This window comes from Micromesistius poutassou (assembly GCF_964030765.1).
Source record: "Micromesistius poutassou genome assembly, contig: SCAFFOLD_4406, whole genome shotgun sequence".
In the NCBI taxonomy this organism is placed as follows: Eukaryota; Metazoa; Chordata; class Actinopteri; order Gadiformes; family Gadidae; genus Micromesistius; species Micromesistius poutassou.
In genome coordinates, this window is record NW_028178191.1 from 1 (window position 1) to 22,110 (window position 22,110).

General features: G+C 44.3%; 3 protein-coding genes across 3 annotated transcripts; 2 read left to right on the forward strand and 1 right to left on the reverse strand.

The window, feature by feature from the left end:
• Positions 1 to 256: 256 nt before the first annotated feature.
• LOC311374693 (uncharacterized protein) lies at positions 257 to 8,116 on the forward strand. The gene is made up of 4 exons (XM_084490487.1): positions 257 to 312; positions 715 to 835; positions 1,046 to 1,215; positions 1,344 to 8,116. The coding sequence occupies exons 1-4, from the start codon at positions 310 to 312 to the stop codon at positions 7,818 to 7,820; spliced, it is 6,771 nt and encodes a 2,256-aa protein (XP_084346613.1). The 5' UTR covers positions 257 to 309; the 3' UTR covers positions 7,821 to 8,116.
• A 424-nt stretch (positions 8,117 to 8,540) lies between these two features.
• On the forward strand, positions 8,541 to 12,884 carry LOC311374696 (large ribosomal subunit protein uL4m-like). Its single transcript, XM_084490489.1, has 9 exons — positions 8,541 to 8,712; positions 8,791 to 8,872; positions 9,374 to 9,545; positions 10,287 to 10,338; positions 10,794 to 10,911; positions 11,438 to 11,544; positions 11,927 to 12,036; positions 12,489 to 12,562; positions 12,648 to 12,884. The coding sequence occupies exons 1-9, from the start codon at positions 8,665 to 8,667 to the stop codon at positions 12,791 to 12,793; spliced, it is 909 nt and encodes a 302-aa protein (XP_084346615.1). The 5' UTR covers positions 8,541 to 8,664; the 3' UTR covers positions 12,794 to 12,884.
• LOC311374694 (centriolar and ciliogenesis-associated protein HYLS1-like) lies at positions 12,847 to 18,983 on the reverse strand. The gene is made up of 12 exons (XM_084490488.1): positions 18,873 to 18,983; positions 18,352 to 18,452; positions 18,115 to 18,246; positions 17,286 to 17,359; positions 16,771 to 17,021; positions 16,525 to 16,580; positions 14,392 to 14,588; positions 13,991 to 14,036; positions 13,840 to 13,903; positions 13,579 to 13,660; positions 13,330 to 13,356; positions 12,847 to 13,038 (listed from the first exon to the last, which is right to left on the reverse strand). Exons 2-12 carry the CDS (start codon positions 18,449 to 18,451, stop codon positions 12,904 to 12,906), a joined length of 1,164 nt encoding a protein of 387 aa, XP_084346614.1. The 5' UTR covers position 18,452; positions 18,873 to 18,983; the 3' UTR covers positions 12,847 to 12,903.
• Positions 18,984 to 22,110: the final 3,127 nt, after the last annotated feature.

Genomic DNA, 22,110 nt, shown 5'->3' on the forward strand with positions numbered 1-22,110 from the left:
GAGGGTGGGGTCCAGTCCTGGTTAGACCGGTTCCAAGAGAGTTACTTGGAATTCCTTCAGAATGCTTATGATATCTCAAAACTGTACTTGTGTCCAGTACTTGATGTTCAGTATTTTTGTCAATAATCTATTGAACCTCTCAATAGATGATCAATCTCTTTTGAATGGACATGTATGTACTTTTAGTCTCATCAGCTCTTTAATGCTCATATGTCTTGTGCTAGCTGCACACTGAATATTCGGCCTTTGCCTCCTGCAGGTTGAATGCAGATGAATTCATCCCCACCACAGTAGCAGAAGACAGAGATCATGGTATGAAAGCCTTGAAAGTCATGGTGTCAAAATCAGCTTAAATATGCCCTCTGGCCTCCTCATTGCTCCTCAGGGCACCTCTCACCTGAGACCTACAGGGAGGCAGTGTTGTCTGTGTCTACAGTCCGAACCTCTGGAACAGTCTGCCAGAGGAACTTCAATCTATCCATATTTGTAACTTTTTTTAAATAATAAAACGTTTTTTAATGTACACTATTTTTAATGTAGTAATGGATCAATGGATCTGGGAATTCTCATATTTTAGTTTCCTTTTTGTGTTATTTCTCTTGTATTGTTGTAAAAAGCACTCTATGAATGTTTGATTGATTGATGGAATGAAGGAGTTCCTGGTCAGATTTAAATGGATGGTGGTTTTAAATGACATGTTCTTCTGTTTCCAAGCCATCTCACCGGAGAGGGAGGAGTATGTCGGACGGCCTCACCCTGGAGGAGTCTGAGAGCGGGGCACTGGTCGTCTCAAGCATCGGCATTGGGTCCTCCTCCAATCAGGGGCTCCACCAAGGTACTAACACTCAGGCTGATGTGGTTGGCCATGAAAAATGTATGAAGAATGTATGAAAAAGTGTTATCACCTTGCTTAAGAAATATGTATGTTATATGTTTATATGACATACGTGGTATGTTCCATGTTTATATTTATGGTATTCTTCACAGTAAGAGACCTTGAAAACCCCAAACAACCTTTTGTGACCACATGATGTTTGAATTGCAGGGGATGAAATTGTGGGTGCAGCGATTAACTTCGATGAAATGTCCAAAGAGGAGGTTTTGAAAGTATTGAAGCTAATGGAACCATTTAACAACAACATGAAAGTCCTCACCAAGAACAACATGAGCAAGAGCCTCGGCAACCTGGATACAGTCTCCAAGGGCCCAGGAGAGGTTAGTCCAATCAATCCCATGATAAAGGATTCATGGTCAAACACTGCCACTAAATCATATACAGTATATGTATGGTCAAATTAGGGAATGAACCAATAAATACATCAGGCTGTGTCTTTCTGTTCAAGATGCTGAAGGACTCCTATAGCCAACTCTACAATGCAAAGATCAAGAGGTTCATGAAGGATGGCCATGGAGCTGTGGGTGGTTCCAGCGATGGAGTGCTACATGCTCAAGGAAGCAAACCAGAGTTATCCAATTTAAGCCATAAGACTGACAGTGGAATTCCTCGGCTTGGTGTTGACTTTGGATTACTTAAAACAAAGACTCCCAGAATGGACATGCCTGCAGTAGATGGGAACCTCAATTTGAAATCAGAATCTGAGTTAAACTTGCGACATTCCAATGACCGTCTTTCTGGTTTGGAAATATATCAGACGGAGGGGAAGATCAGTGACACAACCTTTGACGGCAATGCACCAAAAATAGAAATTGAAGGAGCTAAAAAAACATTCAAGATGCCAAGATTTAAAATTCCAGACCTTGGTCTTAATGGAGCCATAACTGGCCCAGAAGGTGCGGTCCAGGCAGATATAAATGTCCCAGAAATATCTCCAGGTGATATTCATGTCAGACCTTCCAAGAAACTTAGGAACCCTGCCCTAGATGTGGACAACCCTAATATGGGTTTACATAACTTTGAGTTACCTACAGTGACAAGGTCCACGATGGACCTGAAAAAACCTGATTTAGATCTTGATTCACCTTCTGGAGAATTTAAGATGCCTTCATTTGGGCTGTCAGGCAAAAGACCAGATCTCAATATTGATGCTGACCTCAAATCACCTGACTTCAGTCTCAAAACTGTTGATACTCCAGGGCTGGACATCAACACAGGACTGAAGACACCAAAGTTCAAGATTCCCAACTTTGGTCTCTCTAGCCCCGAAGGACCAGAAGGCGGATATAGTGGAGATCTACAGGGGCCAGATATCAGCTTAGGAAAGATTAAAGCTGGATATCTGGAAACAGACATTGACCTTGATTTAGCATCAACTAAACTCAAGCAACCCAGTATGGATATTGGTACCCATTCTGGAAATTTCAAAATGCCAGATTTGAAAATGCCCAGTTTTGGATTGTCTGGATCAAAAGTAGAAGTTCCTGACAATGAGTTGCCTAATGTCAATCTCCCCAAGCTAAATGTTAGCACTGATATGGAGATGAAAATTCCCTCAGCTAAGGTCAAAAAACCCAAATTAAAATTATTTGGTACATTACCAAAGAAAAGAGATGTGGATATAAATGCAAGTGCAAAATCTCCAAATATTCAGGTTCTAGAGTTTTCTGGCATTGACACACCATCCATGGATCTCAATGCTCCTAATCTAGACCTGCATGCTCCAGACATGAACGCTGATTTACCCAAAGGGAAATTCAAAATGCCCTCACTGAACATGCCTAATTTTGACTTGAATGCTCCTGACCTGAACATCAATGCACCAAAATTGAAATCACCAGACCTGAGCGTCAGTGGTCCAAACATAAAGGTTCCTGCTATGGATTTACCAAACATGGATCCTAAAGCTCCAAAAGTAGATCTTAACATGGGTTCATCCAAAGGAATGTTTGATATGCCCAAATTTAAGATGCCAAATCTCGCAAACCTAAAAAGACCAGACATTGATGGCAACATAGATGGTCCAGATCTAGATGTGAATGTACCAAATGTCAACATAAAGGGTCCCAAAGCAGGGCTAGAAATACCAGATGCTGATTATGACAGCCCGTCATTTAAATTTAAAAAGCCAAATTTTAAAATGCCAGATTTCGGTCTTTCAGCACCAAAGTTAGATGGTCCTGACTTAAACTTCAAATCCCCTGATTTCAATGTTTCAGGTCCTAAACTTGGTGGTAGAATAAATACACCAGACCTCAATATGCCCAGGGTCGATCTCAAAAGCCCCAACATGGACCTCAGTGCCCCTAATATTGATATTAATGCTCCTTCAGGGAAATTCAAAATGCCCAAGTTTGATCTCTCAGGAACACTGCCAAAAGGGGGAATTGAGGCCCCAAACTTGGACATGCCAAAATTGGATCTTAAAGCTCCTAAATTGGATGTGACTACTCCAGATGTAAACATTGGTTCACCCAAAGCAAAGTTTAAGATGCCGAAGTTTCAGATGCCAAAATTCAACCTCCCAAACCTAAAAAGACCAGACATTGATGGCAACATAGATGGTCCAGATCTACATGTGAATGTACCAAATGTCAACATAAAGGGTCCCAAAGCAGGGCTAGAAATACCAGATGCTGATTATGATAGCCCGTCATTTAAATTTAAAAAGCCAAATTTGAAAATGCCAGACTTTGGACTTTCAGGACCGAAGTTAGATGGTTCTGACTTTGACTTCAAATCCCCTGATTTAAATGTCTCTGGTCCTAAAATTGGCGGTGGAATAAATCCACCAGACCTTAACATTCCTGAAGTGGATTACAAAAGCCCAAACATGGACCTCAATTCCCCCAACATTGATATGAATGCTCCTTCAGGGAGATTCAAAATGCCCAAGTTTGATCTCTCTGGCACACTGCCAAAAGGGGGAATTGAGGCCCCGAACTTGGACTTGCCTAAAATGGATCTGAAAGCTCCTAAATTGGATGTGAATACTCCGGATTTGAACATTGGTTCACCCAAAGCAAAGTTTAAGATGCCCAAGGTGAAGATGTCAAAATTTGGCTCTCCCAACTTTAAAGGACCCGACATTGATGGCAACATAGATGGTCCAGATCTAGATTTGAATATGCCAAATGTCAACCTCAAGGGTCCTAAAGCTGGATTGGAAATACCAGATGCGGATTTTGACAGCCCGTCATTTAAATTTAAAAAGATAAATATGAAAATGCCAGACTTTGGACTTTCAGGACCCAAGTTAGATGGACCTGACTTTGATTTCAAGTCCCCTGATTTCAATGTCTCTGGTCCTAATCTTGGTGGTGGAATAAATACACCAGACCTCCATATGCCCGAAGTTGATCTCAAAGGCCCCAACATGGACCTCAGTGCCCCTAACATTGATATTAATGCTCCTTCAGGGAAACTGAAAATGCCTAAATTTGGTCTCTCTGGCACACTTCCAAAAGGGGGAATTGAGGCCCCGAACTTGGACTTGCCAAAATTGGATCTTAAAACTCCTAAATGGGATGTGAATACTCCAGATGTGAATATTGGTTCACCAAAAGGAAAGTTTAAGATGCCCAAGGTGAAGATGCCAAAATTTGGCTCTCCCAACTTTAAAGGACCCGACATTGATGGCAACATAGATGGTCCAGATCTAGATTTGAATATGCCAAATGTCAACCTCAAGGGTCCTAAAGCTGGATTGGAAATACCAGATGCGGATTTTGACAGCCCGTCATTTAAATTTAAAAAGATAAATATGAAAATGCCAGACTTTGGACTTTCAGGACCCAAGTTAGATGGACCTGACTTTGATTTCAAGTCCCCTGATTTCAATGTCTCTGGTCCTAATCTTGGTGGTGGAATAAATACACCAGACCTCCATATGCCCGAAGTTGATCTCAAAGGCCCCAACATGGACCTCAGTGCCCCTAACATTGATATTAATGCTCCTTCAGGGAAACTGAAAATGCCTACATTTGGTCTCTCTGGCACACTTCCAAAAGGGGGAATTGAGGCCCCGAACTTGGACTTGCCAAAATTGGATCTTAAAACTCCTAAATGGGATGTGAATACTCCAGATGTGAATATTGGTTCACCAAAAGGAAAGTTTAAGATGCCCAAGTTCAAGATGCCAAGATTTGGCTCACCTAAAGTTAAAGGACCTGACATTGATGGCAAAATAGGTGGTTCAAATCTAGATATGAATATCCCAAATGTCAACCTTAAGGGTCCCAAGGCTGGATTGGAAATGCCAGATGTAGATTTTGACAGCCCATCATTTCAATTTAAAAAGCCAAATTTTAAAATGCCTGATTTCGGTCTTTCAGCGCCAAAGTTAGATGGTCCTGACTTAAACTTCAAAACCCCTGATTTCAATGTTTCAGGTCCTAAACTTGGTGGTGGAATAAATACACCAGACCTCAATATGCCCAACTTTGATCTCAAAAAGCCCAACATGGACCTCAGTGCCCCAAACATTGATATTAATGCTCCTTCAGGGAAACTGAAAAGGCCCAAATTCGGTCTCTCAGGTACATTGCCAGAAGGGGGAATTGAGACCCCGAACTTGGACTTGCCAAAATTGGATCTTAAAGCTCCTAAATGGGATGTGAATACTCCAGATGTGAACATTGGTTCACCCAAAGCCAAGTTTAAGATGCCCCACTTGAAGATGCCAACATTTGGTTTACCCAACATTAAAGGACCTGATATTGACGGCAACATAGATGGTCCAGATCTAGATTTGAAAATGACAAATGTCAACCTCAAGGGTCCTAAAGCTGGATTGGAAATTCCAGATGCAGGTTTTGACAGCCTGTCATTTAAATTGAAAAAGCCAAACATGAAAATGCCAGACTTTGGACTTTCAGGACCAAAGTTTGATGGTCCTGACTTTAAGTCCCCTGATTTCAATGTCTCGAGTCCTAAACTTGGCGGTGGAATAAATCCCCCAGACCTCAATATGCCCAACTTTGATCTCAAAAGCCCCAACATGGACCTCAGTGCCCCTAACATTGATATTAATGGTCCTTCAGGGAAATTCAAAATGTCCAAGTTTGATCTCTCAGGAACACTGCCAAAAGGGGGAATTGAGACCCCAAACTTGGACATGCCAAAATTGGATCTTAAAGCTCCTAAATTGGATATGAATACTCCAGATATGAACATCGGTTCACCCAAAACAAAGTTTAAGATGCCCAAGGTGAAGATGCCAAAATTTAACCTCCCAAACCTAAAAGAACCACAAGTTGGTGGCAACATAGATGGTCCAGATCTAGATATGAATATGCCAAATGTCAACCTCAAAGGTCCTAAAGCTGGATTGGAAATGCCAGATGCAGATTTTGACAGCCCATCATTTAAATTGAAAAAGCCAAATATAAAAATGCCAGACTTTGGACTTTCAGGACCAAAGTTAGATGGTCCTGACTTGGACCTCAAGTCCCCAGATTTCAATGTCTCGGGTCCTAAACTTGGTGGACCAGACCTCAATTTGCCCAACTTTGATCTCAAAAAGCCAAACATGAACCTCAGTGCCCCAAACATTGATATTAATGCTCCTTCAGGAAAACTGAAAATGCCCAAATTCAGTCTCTCAGGTACATTGCCAGAAGGGGGAATTGAGACCCCGAAATTGGACTTACCAAAAATGGATCATAAAGCTCCTAAATTGGATGTGAAATCTCCAGATGTGAGGATTAGTTCACCCAAAACAAAGATAAAGATGCCCCACTTGAAAATTCCCAAAATTGGCTTATCAGACATTAAAGGACCTGACATTGATGGCAACATAGATGGTCCAGATGTAGATTTCAACATGCCACTGGTAAACATTAAAGGTCTAAAAGCTGGAGTTAATTTACCAGATGGTGATTTTGATGGCAAATTTAAAAAGCCTCATTTGGGTCTTTCTGGACCAAAATTGGATGCGCCAAGTTTTGATGTGTCTTCACCAAGACAACCAAATGTGTCGGTAGACACTCCAGAGGGGAAGTTCAAAATGCCAGACATAGGTTTCTCTCGACCAAAAGCAACCGCACCAGACATGGACCTCTCTGTTTCTAAATTGAAAGGCCCCGGTCTGAAAGGCCCAAATGTTGAAATCAATGCTCCATCTGGTCAGTTGAAAACCCCTCAAATGTCGAACCTGGGTCTTTCTGGTTCAGTACCAAAAGGGGAAATGAACCCACCTAGATTTAAACTAAATGCCCCTCAAATAGGCAACATGAGAGCTCCAGTGCTTGACATCGATGCTCCTGCACTGCATTATAACCAGCCCTCTTATAAAGGTCGGAGGTCAGATCTCACAGGCATGAAAACCCCAGGATTAGATGGCAATTTAAACTTGCAATATAGAATGTCTCCCGAGACACACCCAAGGGGCGATCATCACGGCCACAACAATCTACCATACGGCCCTGGTTCTGATCCCAATACGTATGTTTTCGGTTCTGATCTGAACATCGATGATTTCACTGGAAGGGATCATGTCCCCAGGTCCAGGGCACCCCAACAAGATCCCGCTATGGGCAGGGTTTCAGGGGGGTACAGGGGTCCGAGTGTCAACGCAGCAGCTCCCAGGCATCAGTCAGGGGGTGGGATAAGCCAGGGCTATGGAGTCTCCCCAGCAGGGTTCAATATGGACCCGCGGGACCCCAGACATCAGGTTCACAGAAGGTCTGCCGATGGTCAGAGGAGGACCAGGCAGCCCAGTGCCAAGCTACACACTGGACATAGAAAACAATCTGACGAAGGTTATTTTGTCACAGTTTTCCCCACACAAGGGCAAGATGAACTTATGCAAAACCGTAGACCAAACACACTGGGGAGACTCAACTTTCATCCACCTAACATGGACCTCGAGGTTCCAGATGCAAATGAAGAAGGCTCGACATTCTGGTTTTCTAAGCTCATATAGGAGTACAACTATCTCTAAACACAGTTGGCCAGTTTTCATGTGTTGTACATATTTGTTGCCCTATATTTGTTGCTAAACCTTTTGTATACATTTCTTCAATATATTTGCGTTATGTATTATAAAATATGTACTTTTGCACTCATTGTCATCATCAATGTAAACGTTTGGCATATGTAATGATAAAATGTTATTTTAACGATTGGAAATGTAGTTATTAAATTATTTCTTGAATATTTCCATATATTAAAATTGGGTGCATTAATGAGAGTATGTGTACAATATAATCTGCCTTTTTTTTTTTTACTGGATTATACATTAATTTACGATTTACAAACCAAAAACCATCAACCTGGATTACAGGTAAATTGTATTCATTATCAGAGTCGAAATAAAAACGTTGAAATATTTTTTTAACCGGCTGTTAAGCATGAACTTAAAGTGTATTTTTTATATATTTTAATAAAAATTACATTCAACAAATTGGGCTTTGTTGAATCCAGTGGCACCAGAGAGCAAATCGCTCCAGACCCCAGGCAATCTTTTATATATATATTATATAAATATATTTATTCATATAAGTAAATCATATAAAAGTTAAAATATTTAGATAAGTAAACCGACCGTGTGACCTCTGCTGTGTTTTATCTCCGAGCTGTTGTTCCTCTGCTAACCACTAGGGGGGCGCAGGTTTCCTTGGATGACGGAAAAATTGTGCGACAACCCAGCTTCACCATAGCATGGACCACATGACCTTTTGATACAAACATTTAATTGTATAACCTGAAATGGCGTTTTAAGAGGATAAAGTAGAATATTTAACAACCACGCTTCTTGCACATTCACAATGCTTCGTGTATCTGTAATAGCGTGTAGCAGAGGCGTCGCTAAAAGGGTAAGCACTGATCTGCTATTTCATTTGACTGAGTCTGACTGTCATGTTTGATTCTGAATGCTGGACGTGTCTTTGTAGTTCATGTCATCGCTGTCTGGTGAGAGTTCGTTACCTTCAAATTTACGGCTTCCCTCAAACCTCGTGGATCCCTCAAGAACAAGTAAGCGAACACGTTTTAACGACGCACATTGAATGTCAAATCAAACGCTAATTGCTGTGTTTCCTATTTGAGACACACAAAATTACGAGTCCCCCTCATTGTGTCTGTTTATTTTTATGATAATATTATCACTGTCCAAAGCGACCTGCGGTTAGTTCAGATACAGGAGGGCTTGTTCCTCATGGAGCTGTCAGGTTGGGCTCTGTGTGTGTGTGTGTGTGTGTGTGTGTGTGTGTGTGTGTGTGTGTGTGTGTGTGTGTGTGTGTGTGGTCCTTATATATTAATATAACCTGGACAAAAATATTAAAAACAATTGTTTGAAACTACAGTAGAAACATTAGCATCACTCTCACAGATAATTCAATTTGCACACTAAAAAGTGGATGGATTTGGACACTATAATGCTGCTTTCAGCATTATAGTGTCCAAATCCATCCACTTTTAAGGCATGGTTCTGATTTGATGTATTTGTCTAATCATTTAACCCGCTTGTCTATCCAGAACGCCCCCCTCCGCCAGCAGACTCCTCCCTGCCCGTCATCAGAACATGTGACTCGGCTGTCCCAGCCCACCTGAGCCCGCTCCTTACCTGGGTGGAGTCCCTGGCAGTCCAGCAGGGAGACCCCGTGGGCCTAGCCCAGCTACACCCAGACGTGTTCGCCGTGCCATCCAGGTACAGCTCACGCCCTAAGCACTGATTGGTCCGATCATTTTCTATTACTGATCTGCAGGAAGAAACAGGAAGCGACCTCACCAGGCTGTCGTGATTGTGGGAACACACACAGCTTTCTGACTGCTGGGCTGTCAAACACTCCTTCAAGATGGATTTACTAATATTGTCTTCCCAAAGCAAACAGTGACTGTCATGTCTTGGCATTAGGGGTACTGCTAGAATAGGTTTACATGCCTATATGTTAAAAATATCCCTTATTATTCTCACACTGTTCATTTCTGCAAAGCCAATTTCAGCGTCTTTCAAAAACGTCTGTTCTGCATCATGTCGCTTGAAAGCCCCCCTCCTGCATAGCCCAGTCTGCTGTGATTGGACGACTGCTTTGTGCGTATGTCAGCAAATCCACACCCTAGAGAAGTTGTAATAATTGCGGGTAGCTGTGAGGTGCGACTTCTGCACTTCAGCCCCTCCCACTGCTCGTCTGACGTCACACTATAATGGAAGTTAAGCTGTTTCACACACTTATTGAGGGGCGTTCTCAGTGGGCGTGAATACTCCCCCTGGCTCAGGCTTTTCTAGCTTAGCAGACGTACAACATGTATACATATAGCAGTCTAAAGCAAAGGGAAAAGTCGAAAAATCACGATATCACCCCTTTAAATGTAAATCCTGAAGTCCACTCCAGGTGCCTTCTCTCTGCTGAGCAGCAGATCAGCGTCTAACGTCTCCCCTCTCCTGCAGGCTGGACATCCTCCACCAGGTGGAGCTGTGGCAGAGGAGCTACAAGAGAATAGTAAGCACTTAACACAAAATGTAACACTTGACTTTGTTTTTTCAAGTCATTTACCAGATGATTAGCACATTATGTCAATGGTGAACAATGAGCACTGCAGATAGAGGTTAGGCTTCTTAGAGGTAGACTCAAACCTTTTGAGTATACTACACCGTAACCACTGCTAGACCATTTCCATTATTTCATTAATACACAGGATCAGATGTTATAATCCCTTTTGCCAAAATCTAAGGAAAACACATATTCAGAAGCCCCTGCCCAAACCAACCTTATAAGCGCGCTGGCCACTAATTGGTGAAACTACACTACTACAACCATTGGTGAAAAACACAAGACTAATGGCCCAACTTACTGCAGTATGCAGCATTTCAAATTGTATGATTTTATAAAATGTTCCTAAAGTAAAACAAGTGAAGGTACACTTTGAATCCAAATGTTGAGCTTCTGTCCCCCAGAGTTACGCCAACACCAAGGTGAGGTCAGAGGTTAGGGGTGGTGGGAGAAAACCATGGCGACAGAAGGGCAGCGGGCGCGCTCGCGTCGGCAGCATCCGCTCGCCATTGTGGAGAGGAGGTGAGTTGACACGGCAACCAGTCTCCTTCACTAGTAGTGTAAGAGTTCTAGAAACTTGCTGGAATGTTGTATTCATTAGATGTTAAAGGACACCTAAGTAGATCCATTTTGAAAGGCTTGATATGGGTAAGGATCTGTCACCTGTCAGGCCCTCGGCATCATGTCAGGTGAAAAGTGGAGCAAATATTCAGGTGCTGCTTGCACTATGAGCCAACATCAGGCCAGTGAGCCATAAGACGACATAACACAACATAACATTGTTCTTGACATCGTAGACTCCGGTAGAACATTCCTCATGTTTACTGCACACCAAATAGATTTTTTGTGATAATATCTAGGCAGTACATCTTTTGTTGTTCATGTATTCCTAGTGTTCAGTGACTGCCTGTTCTCTATTAATTATAAACAGGAATGGACTGATAGTGCGGGTTTAACCCACCAGAGATTCAACTTTGATGCATATGAGAGGTGTTTGTCTGGGCCGTGTGAGGTGTTCGTATATTAAGGTGTATTGTTCCTCTCCCAGGCGGGGTGTCCCATGGCCCCCGGGGGCCCACCAGCTACTACTACATGCTGCCCATGAAGGTGCGCGTGATGGGCCTCAAGGTGGCGCTGAGCTCCAAGCTGGCTCAGGTAAGGAGCTAGTAGCAAGACTCTCGTGTGACTACAGCAGTGTATCAGGGTTGTACAAAACACAGTCTGAACTCTGCTGCTGTGAGCATTTCTATTATGCCACATTGTTTTACTTTTTATTATCATTGAGCAGACACTTTTTGCTGAAGTGTTAATCAGCCCCATCTATTGTCTAGTAGTTTGGGTGTTCTGAGGTTCTAGCCCTATAAGACACTAAGGTACATTTAGGTCAGATCTGGTACAGTGGTGCAGTGATTGAATCATTTGTTGCTACTCCAGTATTTATATGTTCCCAGCGTCACTCAAATGACTGCTTTATGTGAACTGGACTACAGAGCAGTAGTAGTCATGTATCTCTGCTCACGTGTGATGGCCCCTACAGGACTACCTCTACGTGGTTGAGTCTCTGGACCTTCCAACACCAGACCCCCAGTACATCCTGGACCTCCTCAGACAGAGACACTGGGGGCAGTCGCTGCTCATCGTAGACGCGTGAGTACCAGACTTCTAGTCTTTCAGCAGATCCAACCAGGGGTTTAACAGCATCATGTTTGAATATAATTTCATACAGTGAATCAGATACTTGTCATTATAGAGGGATATTTGGGCATCTCCCTGTAGGATTCAGATATGGGGGCTCAAACCCAGAACCTCAGATGGAAGTTAAAACACCCAAGACTAAACTATCCACTACATCCCATTATGGGATGTAGTTCTATAAAAAGCTGGTCTCAGGATGTCCGATGGCAGACAATCCCAAATCTGGGTGAGAGGGGTGTATAACTGTCTTTCACTTCATATTTTTTCTGACCAATCATGTTGCGGGAAGCAGGGATAAATAAGCGCATAATTAGCAGCTGATAATGCTGGATCAGAAGTTCTGCTAATACCATGGTTGGTAGGGCTGCTGGATCCTAGATGAATATGCTTTTCTGTCTTCCCAGCTGTGACGAGCTGCCAGAAAACCTTCTGCAGGCCACCGCCAACCTCAAGACGGTCAACATCATCCCAGCCATCGGTACGTTTAGCCCTAGTTCTACACAGGCGTGTGTATGCAAGGTAAGACTTGGTGCAACGTGTTTACCTGACTTGTGTCTCCTCAGGGCTGAATGTGCACAGCATGCTGAAACACGAGGCCGTCGTTCTCACGCTGGCCGCTGTGCGCTTCCTGGAGAGCAAGCTGCTGTGGCACGACGAGCGGTACACCCCCCTCTACCCCTTCAAAATGCCCTACTCAGACCTCCCCTGACCCACCAACATGTTCAATTAAACCATCCAGTGTCAGTAATGTCTTTATTACATTTGTGTGAATAAATAAACCATGTGCTTGTAAAAACAGTATAAAAAGGTGTGGGTGTTTTAAAAGCGGTAGTTTTGTTTGGGCGGAAGCAGTCCGTTGGCGAGGTCGTTCCTGACCTCCCAACGCAGAGCCGAGCGTTTCTTCTCCGTGGGGACGATGTAGGAGTTGGGTACGTAGGTCCGCCGTGGCCGCGCCTAACAGGAGGACACGTTCACATGAATTGTACAGGACTCGACTACTGGGAGAAGAACAGGTTGTCTTCATAAAATTGAAACCTATTCTACCAACCAGGTGTGAGGCTGCTCATGAAGCCATTTCAAACTATCCACGGGTGAGAGTGTCTACCCAGATGAATGATAGACTGACCGCACCCATCATACATCTGGGTGGGTGTCACTGGTGAATCGATTTTGAGATGGCTCAACCTCACATAAATAAGGGGCCTGTAAAACTACAAATCCCAGAGTAACTTGAGTCATACTCACTGGTGGAGGTTGGTAGGCCAGCTGCTCCTGAGAACAGAATAATTATGTTAACATCTCTCCATGTTGGACCAGTTGAGAAATATAACAAGCCTTATTCACCACCTAACTACATTTTAATGCATTAAATATCCCCAGAAACGTTTGTTTGCACCACCAGGCCCTAGTGTCTAGACCTCTAGGAACGTAGGGACTACTTGTAGACATGAAGGCTGTACATAGTTTTTCAACATGATTTAGTAGGACTGGTACCCTGATCTCCCAGCGGAGCGCTTTCCGGTCCTTCTCCCCTGGAACTTTGAACATGTCCCACTCCTGTTTGTACTGAAGATACCTGCAGTAGAATATGGAGAACCACACTAGAGTTAATATACCTGCAGTAGAATATGGAGAACCACACGAGTTAATATACGTGCAGTAGAACATGGAGAACCACACGAGTAAATATACCTACAGTAGAACCATAGAGAACCAGTAATGGTAGAGGCATTACAGTAAAGGTGGGGGCATTACCTGGTCAAAGGGTCCATCTTCTTCAGGTTCCTGGTGTGAGGGTGTCCCAGCGCCGGGCGGATGACTGATCAATGGGAATGATTGATCACATTAATTCTGAGTAATGTATGTTCATGGTCTAGCAGTGTATCTTGCTCTCTGTGTCACTTACAAGACTTGGGTCTGGGTTTCAGCTCGCTGTCTGTCTGCATTCGGACCTGAGCAAGGACACAGAACATCATGCTCATTATACTAAGGATCTTAAAAGACTCCAACATAAGGCAGAAGGAAATATCAACATAAGAATTTAGCTAAAAATAACAGTGGAAATTAATTCTGAATAACAGATATATTTCAGATAAATAAAGATGACCCACTAAAGCTAAACTAACAAAGAACAGATCTTAAGATTTGGTTTGGAAGGTATTTGAGATTTTGGCAGATAGTCCAAGCTGAGTAAGATGCATTAAACTAAGATGATGACACATGAGGAAGCTAGCTGAATGAAGTAGCTGAACTGAAAAGGTATCGCTGCTTTGTCTTGAGCCCTGCCAGATCGTCGTGGTTACCCACCATGTCTCTGACAAACGACTCGAAGGCGGTGAGCGAGAGGCCGGACGAGCTGCGCCCGTCGCTCTGGCTGATGATGTCATCGCTCTGCCCAGTGACGTCCTCGTTCTCCGTCTCCTCGTCAATGTCGTCGCCATGGGGATGGGCCGATGCGGTAGCCACCCGCAGACCCCCGAGCCTCTCCTCTAGACCGCTCACATCTACAGGGTTCAGAGGTCACCATGAGCTCAGCAGCATGAGACTCAGTTCTCAGACTCAGTTCTTACACATCTCATCCTCCCCACAATACTGTCTCACACCCAGAAGAGATGTGAGCGTGTGGGGTAAAGGTCATCAGAACACAGCAAGGAGGGGCGCTAGTGGAAAGGACAGCTCTATCAATGAAGACCCTTCATGGTTTATAAGAAGCTACACCAGTTAAATATAGAAATTTAAATATGTCTCATCAACATCATCATCATATCTTAAGCAGGAAATGGGACCAGACCACCTCAGCACAGTCAGCAGCAGGGCCCAGGACTAGACCACAACTGTCGAAATTATACTTTTTAGAAACATGGTCAAACTCAAAATAACGATTCCTCCATGGTCTACCCAGGAGGGCTGGTGTGTACCCGGGTCTCTGGCTCCCAGGTTGTCCCACATGGCCCCAGCACAGCCAGGCTCCAGATGGGAGTCGATGAACCGGATGTCCGTGTTGCTACAGAACTCCCCTGGCTCCTGCTCCTGCTCCTCTAGCGCAGACCCACTGCGTTGCTCGTCTCCCTCTGATCGTTCACTGAACCGTTCACTAATGACAGCCTGAGGGGGAGGAGGAGGATCCTTGCGTTGATCGGCTGAGGACTTCCTGTCTGGCGCTGGACACTTCCTGTCTTGTCCTCCTCTCCACTCCTCTTCTTCTAGGCCAGGTTGGCTGCGTTGCCCCATCCCGGACAGGGCCTCACTCGGGTCAGGTGACCGTGGCATTGGCCGGGGGGGCTGGAGGCGAGGTGGGGGGGAGGGGTCATCGCCGCAGTAGAAGCGGTAGAGGTCTTCCTCGTCGCTCTCGTCTCCCGCCAGGGTTTCCCCGTCAAACTCAGCGATGGTGCCGGCCTCCGTGTCCTTACTGGCTGAGTCCGGTCGGTACGTCCCGTACCCGGATGTCAGGTGACTCGGGGCGGGGCTGCCACGGTACTCGCCAGCCAGCGCTTTGTCACCTTCATCTTCATCCTCAACAACACTGTCACTCACACCGCCAGTGTCATCAACGTCACGGCCATTGTCCTCATCTTCCCCGCCATCAGAGGCATCATCAGCACTTCCATCATCTTCATCAGCACTACTGTCTTCATCATCACTGCCATCATCTTTATCACCACTGCCATCTTCCTCACCACCCCCATCATCTTCATCACCACCACTATCTACATCATCACTGCCATCTTCATAACCATCCCCATCATCTTCATCAGCAACACTATCTTCATCCTCACTACCATCTTCATCATCACCATCTTCTTCATCCACGCTCCCATGTGAGGAGTCTCCTGTGTGGCCCCTGCTCTCCCATTGGCCGGCGGGTGGAGGGTCGTCTGATGTCACCGCCGGGTTCAGAGGAGCGCTCACGGAGGCTGGTGCCGTTGCCGAGCCTTCCTCACGACCCGCCCGCTCCACGACCTCTTGCTCCTCCTCTCCGTCGGACCAAAAGGAGGACGAGTGGCGAGAGGAGCGGTCGTTCCCGCTGCTCTCCTCGTCGGCGACGGGACACAGCTTGTACATAGCGGCCCAGGCAGAGAAAGAGAGAGTAGCTGGTCTGAGCAGGAGCCGTCCAGATGGCTCTGGAGAGGGCAGCTAAGAGGATTAAGCCAATGAGCCGGCAGGTCAGAGAGACGGCTCCATCTACTGGTGGCTGCTGGGAGCTGCAGCTATGAGCACCAGATGGGTGTGTTGTCCTACTAGCCTTGTGAACTCTTAGCAATCCTCTAATTAGATGTCATGGGAGCTGCAACCACTGGTGCCGCAAAGTCAGGAGGAGCTTTCCCGCAGCAAAGAGGAGGATAGAAAGCACCGATACATGTAAGCCTCATTGTAAGACAATTGATCATGTGTGCCAGGGTTCAGAATGCGGTTTTATTTGTGAAAGAAAGTGTGTTTTACCTGAATCTTCGCTGTGAATGGATTCGTTGCAAACAAAGAATTGTCCCTTGCGCTTCCTATGGAAAAACAAGACATTTTACACGGTTAGCGACACCTCATCTTTAACGATAATAACCGTACGGCTCTTCAGGTTATTCATGTAAAGAGATACAGAAAATATTGTTGTTTTTAAGAGCTAGGACTACCATGTGTTCAAACATCAAGAACAACATCCCTTCCCTAAGGTCATGACGTGTGTGTCATTACCTCAGGACCTTCCTGGTGATGAAAGGTTTCCCTTGGCCCCCTCCCTCTGGGCTGGATGCCTGGCTCGTGGGCTGAGACAGGCGGTCTGAGCCGGGGTCTAATGGCCCCGGTGATTCCTGTGGCCCAGGGTCCGGCAGCACGTGGAGCCTCTGGGGGGCCTCGGAGGGCCGCAGGGTCCTGGGGGCCACCGTGTAGCGGGCATAGGAGTCCTGGGGGTTCGGCTCCTGGTTCAGACGCCAGGAGGAGAGCACCTGTGTAGGAATATCACAACTGTTAGTCTACTGGTCTCAGCAGCCAGCTCCCCTTAGGAGACTAACTAGGGGTCTTCCTTTGAACTAGTACTAGATACCATATACAAATGTTTACAAGTATATCTCTACAAATGTTTAATTTACTATGAAACTAACATGGGTTTTTCAGTGCATTAAAGGTACATTCATACTCAGGATTGAAATCCCAGAAGTGAATCAAGCGAAGATCCTTGGTTGTGTACTTAATGAAAGGAGTCTTCGTACCTCTCTGTTGTGGTCCCCGGTTACAGTGTTGAGGATAGATCCTTCGCCAGGCCAGCTGGGGAAACACTGAGGCCCTGGCACAAGAACAAGTGAGTCCAAGTGTAAATCAAGTGTTCATTCCTCCCATGCATCACTATGCCTTATCCAAATAAACAATGGTAGCAATCATCTGCCTCATTCTCAGGTCAACCTGATCTTAACGGCTGTAGGACGTCAACAGTCTATCACAAACACAGCAGCTCAGACTCTTCCCCTGTGTTTAGTCAACATGGGGGAAGGGTTGTTATGCGCTACTCTGAGAAGAGTATGAGGCTAAAGGCTAACAGCACAACAATGTACATTTACATTTAGGGCATTAAGCACACGCTTTTATCCAAAGCGACAACACAAGTACATTTTTCAGAAGAAAGAGAAACAACATTGTGGGCTCATATGGACATTGATGGACACATTAAATAATACAGGTATCATATATATAAGGGTTTCCCACAGCACTTTACAGCTTAGGATGCCACCTAAGAACACATGGCTTCCGCCTTAACTAACTTTTTTTTTTTGGGGGGGAAATATTATACAAAAGCATTAAATAATCTTAACTTCATTCACACTCTGTGCATAGACCAGGCTGAAGGGCAACAGTCTGACAGCCTGCATGAAAAGAAGCATAAATGGTCCACCTGTAAAAGAGTGCACCTGCAACCCCCCTCCCGGTCTGACAGCAAACCCACCTTACCACCTTAACTTACACATTTTCTGCGTATATATATATACACACACACAAGATACAAGATATGCCAGTAAAAGTCCAAAATCCCTTTCCTTTCCTTACCGGTCTCCTTAGTGTACGCTGGTGGGCTGGTAGTGGTGGGAGTCGTCCCCAGCAGAGACCGGCTGCTGATGTTTAGCTCGCCGGAGGAATCCAAGATCTGTAACTTCTGCTGTTGGATCAGCTCGTCGAGGTCTAACGTTTAAAGAATAATTAGGAGTTAAACCACCATGGTTTGTAATATGAACACGTGACATGAATATGTCTCCTATCACTCTGGTGGGGACGGATGATTCACACCTCGTTTGAATTCCCTCAGTCTGTGTTGAGGAATATTTCTGTAGCCCAGGACCGCCAACTGTTCCTGAATCTCGTCCTCGGAAAAGTCCAGGGTGTCCATCCTATACACAAATATCGATACATATATTACACACACACACACACACACATATATATGTGTTTTAGTGTGTATAAATAAAACTGACAGACAGACAGATAAATATAGATAGATACACACACACACACACACATACACACATACATACATACATACATACATATATATATATATATATATATATATATATATGTGTGTCTATATATATATATATATATATATATATATATATATATATTTATCTGTCTGTCCTGTCTGTGTTTTATTTATACACACTATAACACACACACACACACACACACACACACACACACACACACACACACACACACACGCACACGCACACGCACACGCACACACACACACACACACACACAGACATACACACAACTAAGTTGGTTTAGTTTAAGGGAAGCTTTCCTACCTGTACACACACCGCGAGTGTTTCAAAAGAGTTAAAAGTCCGTGGTCTCCATGCTAGGTAGCTAGGACAACAACAACCGTTAAAAAGCTTTCAAACGACGCCCTGCTTTCCTTTCTTCTTCATGATGACGACACGAACTGGACAGCGGGAAACAGCGCCACGTCAAAACAAGCAGGCGTATCCGTGAATTACAAGGAGTCGTTGATGGATGGATGTAGGCCTGCCTAGGACAATCACACATTTAACAAGTAGCCCTAAAGTTAATACAAAGTTTGTGATTACTATTCATGAATCAATTCCGAAGTATTTTGTAGGATTGAATTTGTCTAGCCTCCAAGAAAATTGGTTTATTTGATTTAATAACCCTAATCTTTTACTTTTGTGTTTTAATCCGTCTGAAATAACTCCGAAATCCCACAAATCCCACCTTCTGTGGAGAAAAGGTCCTCCCCTTTTGCGCACCTAAATGCCCTCCTCCAATCACTGCTCGACCCTGGTAGCTCATGAATAAACATGAGCTCCCTGCAGAACGCCGTACCTTCCCAGTAACCAGTGGGGTCCAGTCCGGGAATACTGACAGGTGATCCGCGAGTCCCTACTATTCTGCTATAAGGAACTTTTGAGGTCTCCTTCGCCGTTGGGAAGACCATGGCTCGCCTGGGGATGTATCAGAAGCCGTTGTTGGTGATTTTGTTAGAAATTGCCTTAATTTGCTCCGCTCAGGTAAGTGATAGGTTTAGTTGTTCTTTCCAAATGTGGTTTTCTTCCCCATCTCACTCTGTTATCCTGGCATGATTTACTTTTTATAATATAAGGTTGATATTCTGAGTTGGTATTGATATTTGTGACTAGATTAATAGAATATCTTCGTTTTCAGCTGGCCTAATTTAAATCATATTATTGTAGGCCTACCGTACTTCAAACAAACAAAGTCCATCATATTTAAAATGTTCCAATTAGTCTTCCAAAACCTAATATGTATTCAATCTGTGTAAAGATGTGTGTGCGAGTAATGAGTATGGTCCTTCGCTCTGGACATGTGGTGCCAATCAAACACAACACGTCTAATCTGCCCGATTGGCTCTCAGCAGCTCTCTACTGTAGTTATTAAATATATCACTGAGTAGTGTAACAATTTTACAATTTTTCTTTCTCCATGCAGTCAATAAAATATTCAGACTCCAGATAAAAGAGAATGGATTAAAACGTTTAAAGTTATACATTTGTTGTTTTTTGTCGTTTTTACAGAGGGGCCCAGTGGGCCCAAGAGGAGCCCCCGGGCCTCCTGGGGTAGCTGGGGTGCCTGGAGTGGACGGGATTGATGTAAGCCATATATAGCCTTTAGCTTACTTTTAATTATTGTTATTCATTCATCATATGTGCATGGTGTGAAGAATGGTCTTCGGATTTGGTGGGGATGGGTTGGATGTGGATATGGATGGGGTGTGGTGTGGTGTGGATATGGTAGGGTTATGTGGTGTTGTACAGCGTTGGCCTGTAAAGCCCTTTGATACTGGAGCTGTGATTCAGAGTAACACTGAAACTGATTGAGGGGGAACCGCACCATTTTAATGGTGGACATAAAGCCCACTGAGAGAAGGGAAGAAGATCTAATGGAGTTTTGTTTGAACCTTTATCTCCAGGGCGAAAGAGGAGTGGACAACAACATCGTCGGCGGACCTGTGAGTGTCATTTTACATAAAATGACACATATCACATATCACATGTCACATAATAAATACAAATAACTATGATTAATGTGCATGAAGAACTACAGTTAACCTCCATGCTGAGTTTTGTATGGGTGACTTGGTTGCAGGGCCCTGATGGGGACAACGGCTCAGATGGTACTCCTGGAACTCCAGGTCTTCCAGGCGCTGATGTAAGTTGAACATCTGGAGCATGAAAAATAAAATCTCACAGCTCGGAGACGGCCTACTTTAAATACTGGCCGGATGCTTCTAGAACCATTTTTGAATAAAGTCAATTGGAGGGCTAAAGCAGATAGTGTACCTTTGATTTAAAATGTCTTAAACTGTGTTTATGCAGGTTGGGGGAGGGGGTTCACCAGTCTGTATGTGGGAGCTAGTCTCTACCTTGTGGAGTAATGGGGGGGAAGGGGGGGAACGATAGATATAAAATTATATTCTAAGATATTCACTTTATACAGAGCCAGCCTGCTTGTCTTGGCCCCAAAGCAGACGCTCCACAGGACTCTTTTGAGTGAGCAGAGTATAAGAAAAAGAGAGTAGTGAATGCATCAGGCTCGCTGTGTGAGCGAGGGTCGATACCTCAAATAGCTTCCCGGTGAACACAGAGCTCTTTTTGTGTAACCTGGGGGAAAGGGTGGGGGAGTTAAGTGGCCCACAAAATGGCGGACAGGAAGGGGCTGTGTGCTGGCGGAGGCGTCGCTGAAGACCCTCAGTGTGCTGGACCTACTGTGGGGATGGGGGCTGGGAGGGAGGCCAGACCAGGCTGAAACGTGAGAGGACGGCACCAGACTACGAGCATGTGTCTCAGACAAGACTAGTAGAGTGGACCCCTGCACAAAGACCCCTTGTGGTTGTAGACAGTGTATGTGAAGCACCTGAGCCTGAATGTTTCAGGGTTAAGATCTATTGTAACTCGAAAAATAAACAGCAAGTTTGAATACAAAAGAATATTTGAATCTGAAAACAACTGAGTGAGTTTAGGTTTCATTCAGGTAGGGGGGAAGGACATCTTGCTCAGGGATGCCTACAGGTAGACAAGCATCTCAGTCAACCACAGGGATGTTTACTGTGTTCTGATCTTTACAGAGTGTTCCTTTTCTATAATACAATCCATCAAGTGTTTTTTTTCACAGCTGATGCCTTGTGTGTATCACAGTACATTGAAAAGGTTATATTTGAGAGTTGTCAAGAGAGCAGGAAAAGCCAAAGAGGGCAAGATCATGAAACTAAATTGAGGAAATCACAGTCAAATTATAGCCCTTGAGTTTTACATTGAAATTCAATAAAATAATACATTGATTGCTACAGGTGGACTGTGGCCATGAGTAATCAAACCTTTCTAAGAGATAAGATACAATGGCACTTTATTAATCGTAGACAGTGATTTTGGGTGTCAATATATAAATATAAATAAATTAACTAAATTCAGCAATGTTTTACCGTTCTTCAGAGTGTCAGGGTTCATGGTTGATGATGTCATGGGGTTAACAGGCGACCTCTTCCTTCTTAGGGACCAGTAGGACCAA